Raw genomic sequence first — 14,343 nt, forward strand, 5'->3', positions numbered from 1 at the left:
CCACTTGCATCCCATGTACTGACTAAACGTATCTTTATTGTAAACCGTTTCTATCCCATGTACTGTCAAATGTATCTTTATTGTAAACCGCTTCGAACTTCACGGTATAGCGGTATATAAGAAATAAATTATTATTATTATCTGGTTCGTTTATCAACTTGTATGTATTTATTTATTCCATTTTATATCGCATCCTCCCAGAAATTTCAGAATGGGTTACAAGTTAACATACATAGGGCTAGATGCACTAAAGATATCGACTTGATTGCTGTTGGCTGATTCTCCGGCAAGTTTGCATGCAAGTGATTTGGAAGGAGGTACAAATAATTTGCATTCAAATGTGACTGATCAATCACTCGGTGAGCAATTGACACATGCGCAGAGACCTAACAGCAGTGACAGGGGAAGCAGCCTCCTGTCACTGCTGTTAGGGTGTTTTTTTTAAATGGCACAGATGTTGTGTGTGTGTGTGTGTGTTACACATGCACAATCTGTCCCATTAAAAAAAAGAAAAAAAGCTACCTTCCCCCCAAATGAAAAAAATGGCAGGAGGGATGCCCACTCCCTCCTTCCATCTCGACTGACCGCCCCACACGGCAAAATAGCAGGAGGGATACCTATTCTCTCTTGCCACGAAAGACCTCCTGTTCCAATCACCTCCCCCCAACCACCCCTTCCCCTCCCCAAAAAGAAAGGCAGGAGGGATGCCCACTCCCTCCTGCCATCGGATATCTCCCTCAATCCTCCCTCATACCTTTTAAATTGGGAGTAGAGGGGGTGCTCAGTCTCTCCTTCTCTGAGGCCGCCAAGTCTACAATGCTGGGCCTTTCCCTCCCCGGTGCATCATGGGATGCACGGGGAGGGGCCTAATGCCATGATTGGCTCAGATGCCTCAGGCCCCTCCCTTTGGGAGGGGTCTTAGGCGTCTGAGCCAATAAGGGACTTCCTTAAGCTCGTTCCTCTGTATTCTGGATATAAGGGGGAGGAGCCTAAGGTCCTGATCAGCACAGCATTGTAGACTTGGTGGCCTTGGAGAAGGAGGGACCCGAGCACCCCTCCTGCTCCCAACTTAAAAGGTACGAGGCGGAGTTCACACTGTGACTTCTATACGTTCACTGCAGAAGCTGAAAAAGAAGCCACTTTGGCTTGTGGAGGAAATGATTCTGAAGAAGACTTCGACCTTAGTGATGAAAATCTAGAGTTAAAAGATTAAGCAGCTGGAAAGGAGGCTCTTTCAGTATATTTGGAATAATAAAGATTGCGGGTCCAGTGCAAAAAGGAAATTATAATAAGTTTAAAAAAATTTGGGGGCCATTGATTGAATATTCGAATGATTAGACACCTTTTTATAGAAGAATAATATGATATGGGATTGGGAGGGTATAATGTGTGAGATTCAAATAAAATGTTGATATGGGTGGAAGGGAAGGGGGGAGGGGGATAATATAGGATTTCATATTATATGAATTATACAAGTGAATTGTATGAATATTGAATGTTTATTGTATACTTGTTATGAGATATAAAAATGAATAAAGAATTGGAAAAAAAAAAAGATTGCGGGTCCAGCATAAAATGTTGTATCAGAGGAAGAAACAGGGTGGGATGGGGGTACTGCATTTTCTTTCTTACTATCAGGCGTCCCAATTACATTGTTTAGCGGCCTGGAAATGGGAGATCCCAAAGGGCTGGGTGCGAATGGAACAAGCTATCCTAAACAGAGCCCCTCTGTGGGTTATTCCTTGGCTGCCCTGTGTCCTTAAAAGAGATTTAGCGACTACTGAGAACCCTATCCTACAGTATGGGTTAAATTTCGTACACGGGTTAAGTTTCGTACACGGGTTAAATCTATGGGTTAAATTTCATACACGGCTACTGGGTGGGCAATCGTATTTTCCTCATTTTGCTCCTGGGGAATTGGCCATTACATTTCAACGTTTCTATATTTCTAGGGTTACCAGATTTCCCTAGACCCGCCCCGTTACGTCCCTGCCCCGCTCCCAATCCCGCCCTAGCCCTGCCTCCTGCTGCCTGCCCTCTTGCCCGACAGTGATTTGTTCCAAGCTCTTCAAAACCCGGACAAGGTGCCGGGTTTTGAAAAGCCGTCCAAACCGGACATGTTCTCAAAAGGAGGGAAATCCAGACATCCGGTAACCCTATATATTTCCCACTGTGTTTGTGTGTTTGCTATTTGTTTTTTCTTGTTTGCCAATCTAGTTCTTTAAAGAGCTTTTTCTTCTGCTTTACATATTCTTGTTGGTTCCATTCCTGTGCTTACAGGTGGATTCTCACTTATTCCTTCAGCTTGTTGGCATGCCAGTTCAGGTTTCACGATGGAACGGGATTCTGGATGCTTGCAAGCAGTGTCTCATTTTCGGTTCACCACACAATTGTTTCCCACGTACTCACCTTTATAGGATCCCCAGGGACCCCTGAAGAAGACGTTTTGTCGAAACGCGGACCATGTTGGGTCCTGTATCCCTAGCGGACTAGGTCCTTTAAGGCTCTTATGTGGATGATTTATTTTTATGTGGATGGAATTATTTTATGTGGATGATTTCAGTGTACCTTTGGAACTTTGACACTTTCAAATAAAGTCCATTTGGGAACATCGTCACTCCACAGAGTTTTTTTGGTTTTCTCTGGATTTTCTTCTTTGTGGACATTTTGGGGTCAATTCCTTTTGTTTTTTTCATGCTTCAACAACACTTTATGTGCATTTGGGTTCATTGATGAGTTTTTCTTGTTCATACATCCCATTTTTCAAGAGGCCAGTTCACAGTTCCAAAGTTATATGAGAGTATAGGAATTGCAAGCTGATTGATGACTTTTATCTTATTCTTTGATGATGGAGCACTTTTCAGTATCAGTTTCGATCTCCTTTAATACCCTTTGCTGATCTTTTCTCTTAGGCCTTTATGCTGGATTGTTGCTCCTTCCTCTACTCCAAGATATTTATATCCCCCTTCCTATTCCAGTCCCTTGATGGCACAGTCATCAGGTCAGAGAAATGCTTTCAGTTTTGCTCAATTTTCCTCCTGGGAAGATTGCCTTAGCACATCTGTCCAGGCCAAAAGTCATCCTGATATCATCTGAAAAGCTTTTTACTAAACAGGATCATTTTGCCAAATGATGAATGCTGGGACTGTAGAGCTTCAAGACATCTACATCTGAATCTTTGCCAGGTTAGGATTAAGACTAAATCCATAACCCAAAGAATTAAGAAGTGTACTCAAAGGATTAAGTGCGAAAACAAGAGTGGTGACAAGGTGTCCCCCTCCCCCTTTCCCCCCCTAAAACATTCCTCGCTGGGTGGGTGGAGAGGGGGCAGATATATAGAAATTTGCAAACCAGTACAAAATACCGGGTTTTATTTATTTATTCAATTTTCTATGACTTTCTCCCAGGGGAGCTGAGAATGGTTCACATGAATTTATTCAAGTACTCAAACATTTTTCCCTATCTGTCCCCGGTGGGCTCGCAATGTATTTAATGTATCTAATCTAATGTATCTGAAGGAAAAGGGGATAGAAGGGTATAGATCAGTGGATTTATAAATTCTTGGAGAGCCTCGGCAAAAATAGTTAATGTCTTATTAAGGAAATGAAAATTTTGCATAAGGTAAAACTCTTTGTAGTTTATAAATCTCTCCTTTTGGATATCTTAATAATAATGTAATTTATAGCTGTTTTATTTTACTTTTGTGATTATGATAGACATACTGAGGGCCTCAAAATAGTACTTGGCGGGCCGCAGGTTTGAGACCACTGGTATAGAGGGCTAGTATACAGGTCCTGGACCTGATGGGCCGCCGCGTGAGCAGACTGCTGGGCATGATGGACCTCAGGTCTGACCCAGCAGAGGCACAGCTTATGTTCTTATGTATCTAATCTAGTCGCACAGAAACTATGCAACGATATATAATGCACAAAGAAAAATAAGACGGTACCAAGGGTAAAGTCAACAGGCTTCTAAACGGAATGTTTTCATACTGAACATATTTTAACTCTTTCCAGTTCCCCTCATCCCAACCCTCCTCCAACTCCCTGGGACTGCAACTCCAGGTCAAATAGTATCTGCAACATCAGCATCAAAAGTCATTTTCTCCTTTCATATTTATTAAAGTGAGCTCCATCTCTGGCAGTGTTCAAGGCCCAGTTAAAAGCCCATTTCCTTGGAGAGTGCTTTCAACTCCGAACTCCTCTCACCTTGGGTTCTGCATCCCTAAACCTGTACACGTCTCCCTCTGTATTCGCGGTTTCAGCATTTACGGTTTCGATTATTCACGTTTTTTAGCTTGCTGGCTCCTCCCCGCAAAAAATTACATCAGCTTGCATAGAGAAATCGCTGATTCCAAGCGTTTACAGAGAAAAATCACTGATTCCCAGCGCTTTCTTCACCATGTTTTGCCTCTCCTTCAGGAAAAGACCAGGTCTCCCACCATGTTATTCGCAGTTTCACTATATTCACGATGGCTTTTAATAGAAAACAGTGAATAACATATGAAAAAGTTATTCACGGTTTTTCAGTATTTGCGGTTCTGTTAATCCCCTATCACAGCGAATACGGAGGGAGAAGTGTATGTATATCATGTCTGTCTGTCCAAGTTAGATTGTAAGCTCTTTCGAGCAAAGACCATCTATAAATGTCAAAATGTTTACAGCGCTGCATATGCCTTTCAGTGTTATATAAGTGAAAAGTAGTAGTAGAAAGGCAGAGCATATTCTAGGTGAGAAAGTATGTATATATGGAGTCCACAACTTAAGAAATCTCCTCTTTGCTTTACTGCCACTGACAGTCTTTCCATTCATAGAAGTTCTTGCATTTGGTCGTGCCCCTGAATTAGCATTGGAGGATCAGCCTGTATCCATTGCAATAAAAGGCATCATTTCTCAATCAAAGAAGCCTTACTCAAGGAGAAGCCTAGAACTCGGATATAAAATAAAGAAAAGAAATCCCTCAGTAGATGTCAATAACAGCAGATAGTGCTATGGCTAGTGTGACCATACGTCCTGTTTTTAGATCGCCTGTCCAGTTGTCCCTATGCACAGCTTCGGAATGCCGAAATGTCCCATTTTCAGAAAGAGCATCCTGAAGCTGTGTGTGGGGACAACGAGACAGGCAATTGTGGAGCCCGGGATTTCTCCCTGTTTCCCCAATGCCGACACAGCAACAGGCCAGGTGCATGCAGCGACTGCACAAGCCATCCACCCCAACATCAGAATTGACGTCGGGGGGGGGGGGGGGGGCTTGTGCAGTTGTTGCATGCACCTGGTCTGTTGCTGCAGCAGTGGCTTGGAGAAATTGGCAGCGATGGCTTGGGGGGGGGGTAAGGATAGAGAAAGAAAGAAAGGGGGGCAGGGAGCAAGACAGAAAGACAGAAAAAGAAAGAAAGGATGCACAGTCAGAAGGAAGTGCAACCAGAGACTCATGAAATCACCAGACAACAAAGGTAGGAAAAATGATTTTATTTTCAATTTAGTGATCAAAATGTGTCAGTTTTGAGAATTTATATCTGCTGTCTATATTTTGCATTATATTTAATGGGTTCCAGGGGGAGGGGAGGGTCTGGGGAAGGAGGGTCCTGTCCCGTTTTGAGGAAAAAAATAAATGATCACGTTAGCTATGGCCCAACAGAGACATGTTTTCATTCAACCAAATACTTGAAAGAGCAGGAGGAATCTGCATGGTAAATATTAAACTAGATTGCATCATACACTCTTGGACATTTTACTTCTCCTTATTCTTGGGTATAGTCATCCTCTCTTGCCTGTAACATTTTCCCTAACTTTGCACACAGATCACACCTGTGTTGGTGCTCGTGTTCATCTGGGATCTCTGAGCCAAGAAGTAAACATTGAGATGTTTACAGAAAGAGGTTTCCCAGGTTAAATTCTTTGTAATATTTAGGCTTTAATTCACTACAGCTTTTTTTGTATTCTATGTCTATGGGCCAAAAGCTTAATGAATCTGCCTCTTTGTGTGTTCCTTGCCGAGTTTAAGAAGTCAAGTTGTTCTCTGTGAAATAGTTGACCGAGCCGAGAAAATCACTAACAGTTTTTCACAAAGAAAACAAAAGCCTTGATATTCAAAAGCAAATATCCAGATAATGACTGCGTGGTTTTTTTTTTCCTGCTTGGTTACATTTGGTAACAACACTCATCCTCATTGACTTTTCCTATGCTGTTGCAAATGACAGCTTGTTCCTAGAATAAATATGCAAATGAGTACATGCAGCGACAAAAGATTGTGTACTTTTTTAAGCCGTTCAAATATACAGGATGAGGCAGAAAAAGTACTGTTTTCAGCACTGCACTTCACACTGGCTATTTGACTTCTGGATTCGGATCTTTTAGGATCTTGCATATACTTTTTCCACATATGCGAAAGACAGTTTTTTACATCTTGGATCTCTGAGGAAGGCATGTTTAGCTGAAACACGGCCAGTGTTGGGCCCCTCTAAAAGACACTTGTGGATTGAGTTTTTATTACTGTTTTTTTTATAGTTGCGTTTGCTTTTATCAAGGATATTTCAAATAAATTATCTCCAAGGTCCAAGAACATTGTATTTCCACAGTTTTGTTTGTTCGTTTTGGTTCATTTCCTGTGGAAATTTGGGTCTTCTTGCTTTTACTGTTCCTTTGAGACAGAAAAAGCAAATGCCTACAATTTTTTTGCAGTTTTCTCAACAACCACTTTGAATTTCAGTGAGAAATTTTGCATGCTTATTTAGTCATCATACTTCCTTCCTTATTACTATTAAAACAATAAAAAAGGATGAAGCAGTGGTCTCAAACTCGCGGCCCGGGGGGCCACATGCGGCCTGCCAAGTACTATTTTGAGGCCCTCAGTATGTTTATCATAATCACAAAAGTAAAATAAAAGATTTTTTTATCATATGTCTCTTTAGCTATAAATGACAATATTATTATTAAGACTTAGGCTTCCTTTTATTAAGGAGCGGTAGGGGGTTTAACGCACGGAATACCGCGTGTTAAACCGCCTGCTGTGCTAGTCGCTAACGCCTCCATTGACGAGGCGTTAGTTTTTTGGCTTGCCGTGGGGGTTAGCGCATAATGAAATGTCCAATGCGCTAACCCCTGTAGCGCACCTTAATAAAAGGAGCCCTTAGGGCTCCTTTTACTAAGCCGAGTTAGGGCTTTAACGCGCGGAATAGCGCATGCTAAATTGCCCCAATAGGAGCCCTTAGCCAAAAGGAAAGATGTATCAACTAAAAAGAGTTTTACCTCATGCAAAATTGTCATTTCTTTAATAAGACATTAACTATTTTTTTCTGAGGCCCCCCAAGTACCTACAAATCCAAAATATGGCCCTGCAAAGGGTTTGAGTTTGACACCATTGGTCCAGAGGAAGGCTACTAAAATGGCGTATGGGGACAGACTTAAAGATCCACAACCAGAAATGCACATCTGAGACATGCTTTGCATAGTATCGGCACCCCCCCCCCCCCCCCACCGGACCAGCCAGTAATTTTTGGTTGTCAAAAGCTGGCACCGTGCTTGGAAAGTCACCCGGCGATGATAGAGAATCGCCCAGTGTGCTCATTTAAATATTGATGAGCTCATTTTACTACCACTTTAATATTAACGACTTCATTGTAATACATTTGCACGTCAGAGTTGGAGTCTGCTAGGAAGCTTGGAAAAGACCACAGTGAGCTTTTTTGATAATCAGTCGGTAAAATGCTGCCATGCTAAACCGGCTGGAACCGGTTTAGCGACCATCGATAAAGGCACAGTAAGTTTTGAGAAACTTCCTCCTAATCTTTCATTGTGATAATCTGCCTGTTAGCCTGCACTAAGCATGCATTACCTTTATTTTTTGAAATACTTTTTTGGGAGGGGGTATGGCGTGGGCAGCAAATGGGAATGGAAAAGTGTTTTGGTTAACGCTTTGGCATTAGTATGCGTTAACTGAGTAACGCAGACTTTAACGCAGGATAATTTAGTGTCTTTCACATGAACGTTTGTCAGGGTGTAACATGTGCTGATACGAACATTAGAAGTTACAAAAAAAAAAAAAAAAAAAAGCAGCTGTGCCAAATGACCGTTACAGAGAAAGCAACCCTAATAACTAAATAGCTCCTAGGGGTCAACAACTGTGAATTATCAATTTTTTTTTAGTGAAACGCATCTTCAGTGTGGAGACATGATCATAAAGAAACGGTTTAAACTTTTCCAGCGCTTTATTTTAGCTGAGAGAGCAACACCCGCACACCATCACGGGAAATGTTACGTGTGCCTAAATTAAATGTGAATAAACTGCACAAAAATATATATATTAACTTAAGGAGCTATTTAGTAATTCGTGTTCATAGTTCATTAATGTAATAGGGAGGAACTCTGAAAAGGGAAGCCTCCTTCCAGTGATATGAAATTTGGAAAAATTTATTCAGTTTTCTATACCGTTCTCCCAGAGGGAGATCAGAACGGTTTACATGAATTTATTCAGGTACTCAAGCAGTTTTCCCTCTCTGTCCCAGTGGGCTCACAATCTATCTAATGTACCTGGGGCAATGGGGGGATTAAGTGACTTGCCCAGGGTCACAAGGAGCAGTGTGGGTTTGAACCCACAACCCCAGGGGCTGAGGCTGTAGCGTTAACCACTGCACCACTCTAGAAATCATAATGTAGTAAAAGTGAGCCAGGTATAGGACAATCAAGCCATTGTGACATCACTGATGAGGTTGGCTTTCAGGCACTGGTGGAATGAGGCATTGTGATGTCACAATACTAGCTCTGGTTACCAGAGACTGAAACTATTTATTTATTCAATTTTCTATACCATTCTCCCAGGGGAGCTCAGAACAGTTTACATGCATTTATTCAGGTACTCAAGCAGTTTTCCCTCTCTGTCCCAGCGGGCTCACAATCTATCTAATGTACCTGGGGCAATGGGGGGATTAAGTGACTTGCTTAAGGTCACAAGGAGCAGCGTGGGTTTGAACCCACAAACCCAGGGTGCTGAGGCTGTAGCTTTAACCACTCTCCCCTTAGCTGGATTTAGCAGTAGACCTCTTAACGTGGTTCGAGCAGAGCTGGTTTCAGAAGCGTAATCGGCCCCTTTCTTCAGGAATCCACGCTGAACGAAAAGCAACAAGAGCCTGGCGCTGACACTTTCAAAACAGCTGACAGGCTGAGTGGAAATGAGCAGGAAGAAGAGGATGATACGAACATTAGCACTCAATCTAAAAAAAGAAATTGAAAAATGGCTTTAATTAAGGCCACATTAGAAATGAGCTTAGCATGCTGGAAAGTCCTGTGTTAAAATGCGCTAAGCCCATTTTCTAACATGTTTGAGTAGGTGTGTACCTTTTGCATTGAAAATCCAGCAAAGTCCCACAGAGAACGGTATGTGGTTGCATGGATTAAATTTCCTCCGACGTGTATGTCCGTTTCAAGTTTTATTACCATTTGATGAATCGCTTATACAAACTTTCTAAGCGATGAACAACTTAAAAAGCCACTAGTTAGTGGTCCAACAAATAATAGGGTACAAAAGACAACGTACATAATAAATATAACAACTAACAATTTTTCTTGCAGTCAGATTAAAGACAGACATGATCAAAGAAGGAAAGGGGGGAAAAGTTACAATTCATTCTATATTGAAAAATACATAAAAGGGAAAAAATGAGAGGGAGGGAAAAGAGTTGATTTCTGAAACAAAGTATGAAGAATCCGAAATAAAAAATATTAAAAGCATCTTGAAACAAAAAAGTTTTCAAAGAGGTTTCCTAACACAGCTAAATTATTTCCAGGTTACCTAAGCAGACTTCTGCAGAAGCACTCTGTATATGCCTGTGATGGAGACACGTTGACTCTGCAGTGTCCTCGCCATTCCACCATAAGCATCCAGTCAGCATTTTACGGACACACTGTGCAGGGCCACCAGATGTGCTCCACGGAGCAGCCCAACACCCTAGAGACAGCCAGCTGCATGGCAGATACCACCTTTCAGGTACTGCTTACAAGACAATGTTTGAAAAGTACAGGATTGCGATTTAGTTTTATGGCAAATCATTATTTGTATATTTACATCTTATTTCTGTCCAAACAATAAATGGTCCTGGCATGCAGAGTTACAAAATGTAAGATTCACTTACAGTTCTTAAACAAAATTATCAAGAAATTGCATTCACAGATCTCGAATAGACTGAAGGAATAGAATTAGTAGATAAGGACAGGTAGGGAAAACGAGAGAGCACTCTCTAAAACTGAGAAATGATATAAAACTGGAACGCTCTTCCGGAGTCTGTCATAGGGGAAAACACTCTCCAGGGATTCAAGACAAAGTTAGACAAGTACATAATGAACAAGGAGGTACGCTGGTAGGACTAGTCTCAGATAGGGTGCTGGTCTTTGACCAGAGGGCCGCCGCGTGAGCGGGCTGCTGGGCATGATGGACCACTGGTCTGACCCAGCAGCGGCAATTCTTATATTCTTATGAGTGAAAACAATTTTTATTGACTGAAAAACAGGTGGAATCATAAGAAAACAGAAATATACAAAAGACAGCAAACAGAGGCGGGAGATCCGCTAATACAAAGCAGTACAGTACAAAGTCAGTTGTCATTTATATCCACCCACTAACCCCAGAAATCCCCTCCAATCCTCCCTTCCCCCTCACCCTTCAGGCTTGGAGGGGGTCGCGAGGGTGTCTCCTGGGCGCATAGAAGTCTAAGGACCCCCGAAGCACGAAAAGCCTAAGAAAGGACCAGGCAAGCCAGTCCCAGGAAACCCCCCCCCAAAAAAAAAATGAACACATGATTCCCCCAGGGTCTGGACTCTGATGATCCCAGGGCACACATCAGGGCTGGGCACCCCCTCCAAAAGACAGATTCCCCCCATCTCCCCCCAGCCCCCAGAGCAGAAAGATATGAAGATCCAGAACAGACTAAAATGTACCCAGCAGTTAAGCTAGGGTATTGAGTATAAGACTGCGCCTCCTAGGAGACAAGGAGCGCAAATAGGGGTCCCAAAGAAGCAAAAAACAACAACGACTTTTAAGAGATCCCCTCCACCTCCCGAGCCTCCCAAAAGACCAGCGTATGGAGATGGGCTCTCCATTGCCAAAAAGGGGGGAGCTCGAAGTCCACTGTTGCATAATACATCTGCGAGCCAGGAGACACACCTTATGACACAGCCATCGATCCCCCATAGGCAAGGTCCTAAAAGCACCCAGAATAGCCAGCACCACCTGGTCAACGGTGCCAGCAACAGGGCTACCCAAGATGGAACTCAAATATTGTACCACCGCAGCCCAAAAGGCCTGAAGGCACCAACACTTCCACAGGGTATCCAAAAAGGTATTCGGGGCTCTACCGCATTTGAGACACAGAGGTGAGGCAATGTCTCCAATTTTATGAAGCTGAACCTGGGTAAAATACCCTTTATATAAGATACGAGCATAGCATTCCCGCAACACGGCTCCTTGGATTGAACGAGGCAGACACATGAGGAGGCTAAATCCATGTGAAGTTCCGCTGCCCAACCCTCCCTAACCCGCTGACAGTTCCTAGGAGCCTCGGAGGGAAGCAAAGCCTTATATACAAGGCGGACACAGAAGTCTGGGAAAGCTCCACATGGGCGAAAAGGTCTCAAAGACAAACACCCAACGGATGTTGTAGGGCTTCCTGGGGGAGAGAAAGTATATAATGCTTAGCCTGACAGTAGGCAAAAGTGTCTCCCTAGCAACTCCCCAGACAACCCTGGATATCAGCCAAAGGAAACAACCCCCCCCCCCTCCTCGGCTAACAGATTATGTTCCACCAAAAAGATGCCCAGTTCTTTCCAGCATCGAAAACTAGGATTGTCCATCCCGGGCACAAAAAGAGGACTGCCCCTAAGGGGCAACAAATTAGACACTCTCGGATTCCCTCCCAGATGCCTTACCAAACCCTCCCCCCCCCCCCCCCCCCCCCCCCCCCGCATAGAAGCCAAGAGCACGGTGTTGCAGCCCTCCCGAGGCAGAGCCCCGGTCGGAAGATGAAGCAAAGCAAGAAGAGAGTACAGGGCATACTAGACCACCATTGTAAAATACTAATCAAAAACAACAGAACAATCAAATAAGTCAAGCGCATAGCAGCACAGTTCCCCCCATACCCTGAACTATGAAAACCTTTACAATAAAACTACATTCTTCATATCATAAAACAAAATTCTAAAAAAAGAAGCTTAATAAAAAGATTTTATTAACAAAATAACCCCCCCCCCTCTTTGAGAAAACTCTAGCATGGTTTGTAGCTTCAGCCGTAACGGTAACAGCCCCAATGCTCATAGAATTCCTATGAGTGTCGAGGCTGTTTGCCGCGTCTGGCGCTAGAAACTGCGCTACGGTTTTGTAAAAGGGGGGGGCGAGTAAGCTTTTATCATACATCTGAACTGATTAGGGACCACAGAATATGCTCCGTATAAGTACCTTTTCAATGTAATTTTCCCCTTCGGAGCACTAACAGCATCATATTAAGCTGTCTGCATCGGCCCCCAAACCATCCTCTCTGCTGCGTCCCACCCCCTTTGATGCAACTGCCTGTTTCCGCGGGGGTGCAGCATAGAGAAGGACTCTGGGGTTGGCGCAAGCAGCTTAATGTGACACGCTGCAGTGCTCCAAAGAGGAACATTATGTTCAAAGGTACATGGAAGGGGGGGGAGGAGAGAAAGCAGGTTAGGAAAGCTGCCGCTGGAGGCTTGCACATGGCTGAATGCTGCTTTGCAGCCTAACTGACGCCTTGACAATTAGTAGGTCAGAGACGGGTGGGGAGCAGATTTTTTAAAAAGGTGCCGATATGGCAACCAGCAGATGCAAGCACTAAAAAAGCCCTGGGTCTACTTGAGAAAGAAATTTAATAGGAGATAACTTTTTCACAGTCCTGCTGAGCTATTTCTAACCCACACAATCTACCATTCTAGGTTATTAACAAGTCTACTATAGCTCTCTCCTGCCTATTGGGGAAGCCATGGCTTGCCCTGGGATCGGTAGCATGGAATGTTGCTACTATTTGGATTTCTGCCTGTGACCTGGATTGGTTACTGTGGAAACAGGATACTGGGCTAGATAGATCTTTGATCTGGCCCAGGATGGCTTTTCTTATGTTCTTATTATTAAGGTGTTGGAGGTAGAATATGAAGCCCTCTGCAACTCAGATTCCTAACACACATTTATATATGATTAATTTTGATTTTAGAAAGTTCAGGATGAATGCCAGAACCTGCGATCCTGCCAACTTCCTGTCAACAGTCGACTCTTTGGACCTGACCCTTGCCCAGGTCTAACAAAATACCTCTTGGTCTCCTTCAAATGCAAACCCAGTAAGTAAGACTTCAATAGTCACCTAATGCCCATTCTTCATGTTTGGGTGTAATAACGTTGGGGGAAAGGGAGCAATCCTATACAACAGTCAATTAAACATGCAGATGTTTAGAACAATGGTATATATTTGCAGATGTATGTAACATAGAAACATGATAAGAACATGTGAATAACATGAAGAAAGACCTAGCGAAGATAAAAGCCAAATGGCCCATCTAGACTGCCCACCTACATTAACCATTATCTCTTTCTCTCTCTTGAGAGATCCCGCATGCCTATCCCACACCTTCTTGAATTCAGACACAGTCTGTCTTCACCACTTCTTCCGGGAGACTGTTCCACGCATCTACCACCCTTTCTGTAAAAAAGTATTTCCTTAGATTACTCCGGAGCCTATCGCCTCTTAACTTCATCCTATGCCCTTTCATTGCAGTTTCATTTCAAATGAAAGAGACTCGACTCATGCACATTTATATTACGTAGGTATTTAAATGTCTCTATCATATCTCCCCTCTCCCGCCTTTCCTCCAAAGTATCCAGATTGAGATCTTTAAGTCTGTCCCCATACGCCATATGATGAATTCTATACACCATTTTAGTAGCCTTCCTCTGGACCGACTCCATCCTTTTAATATCTTTTTCTAGGTGCAGTCTCCAGAATTGTACACACTATTCTAAAAGAGGTCTCACCAGAGTTTTATACAAGGTCATTAACACCTCCTTTTTCCTACTGGCCATACCTCTTCCTATACACCCTAGCTTCCTTCTAGCTTTCACTATCACCTTTTCAGCCTGTTTGGCCACCTTAATATCATCACATACAATCAAACCAAAGTCTAATCTAATCTAGTATTTGTGTGTCACGGACACAAGTTCCGCTCTTCTGTCATGCATATAAGTTCTTCACCCCCAAACTGTGCAGTTCCTTTGGGTTTTTGCAGCCCAAATGCATAACCTTGCATTTCTTAGCATTGAATTTTAGCTGCCAAATTTCAGACCATTCTTCAAGCT

General features: G+C 43.1%; 1 protein-coding gene across 4 annotated transcripts in view; it reads left to right on the plus strand.

The window, feature by feature from the left end:
- Nucleotides 1-14,343, plus strand: part of EVA1C (eva-1 homolog C) — a 72,225-nt gene that overhangs the window by 19,372 nt on the left and 38,510 nt on the right. For all 4 annotated transcript variants that reach the window (XM_033949777.1, XM_033949779.1, XM_033949778.1 and 1 more), the window contains 2 exons: nucleotides 9,782-9,981; nucleotides 13,208-13,331. In XM_033949777.1, coding sequence (XP_033805668.1) covers nucleotides 9,782-9,981; nucleotides 13,208-13,331 — 324 coding nt within the window. The remainder of the gene's footprint in view (nucleotides 1-9,781; nucleotides 9,982-13,207; nucleotides 13,332-14,343) is intronic.

The sequence above is a fragment of the Geotrypetes seraphini genome, chromosome 6 (genome assembly GCF_902459505.1).
Source record: "Geotrypetes seraphini chromosome 6, aGeoSer1.1, whole genome shotgun sequence".
In the NCBI taxonomy this organism is placed as follows: Eukaryota; Metazoa; Chordata; class Amphibia; order Gymnophiona; family Dermophiidae; genus Geotrypetes; species Geotrypetes seraphini.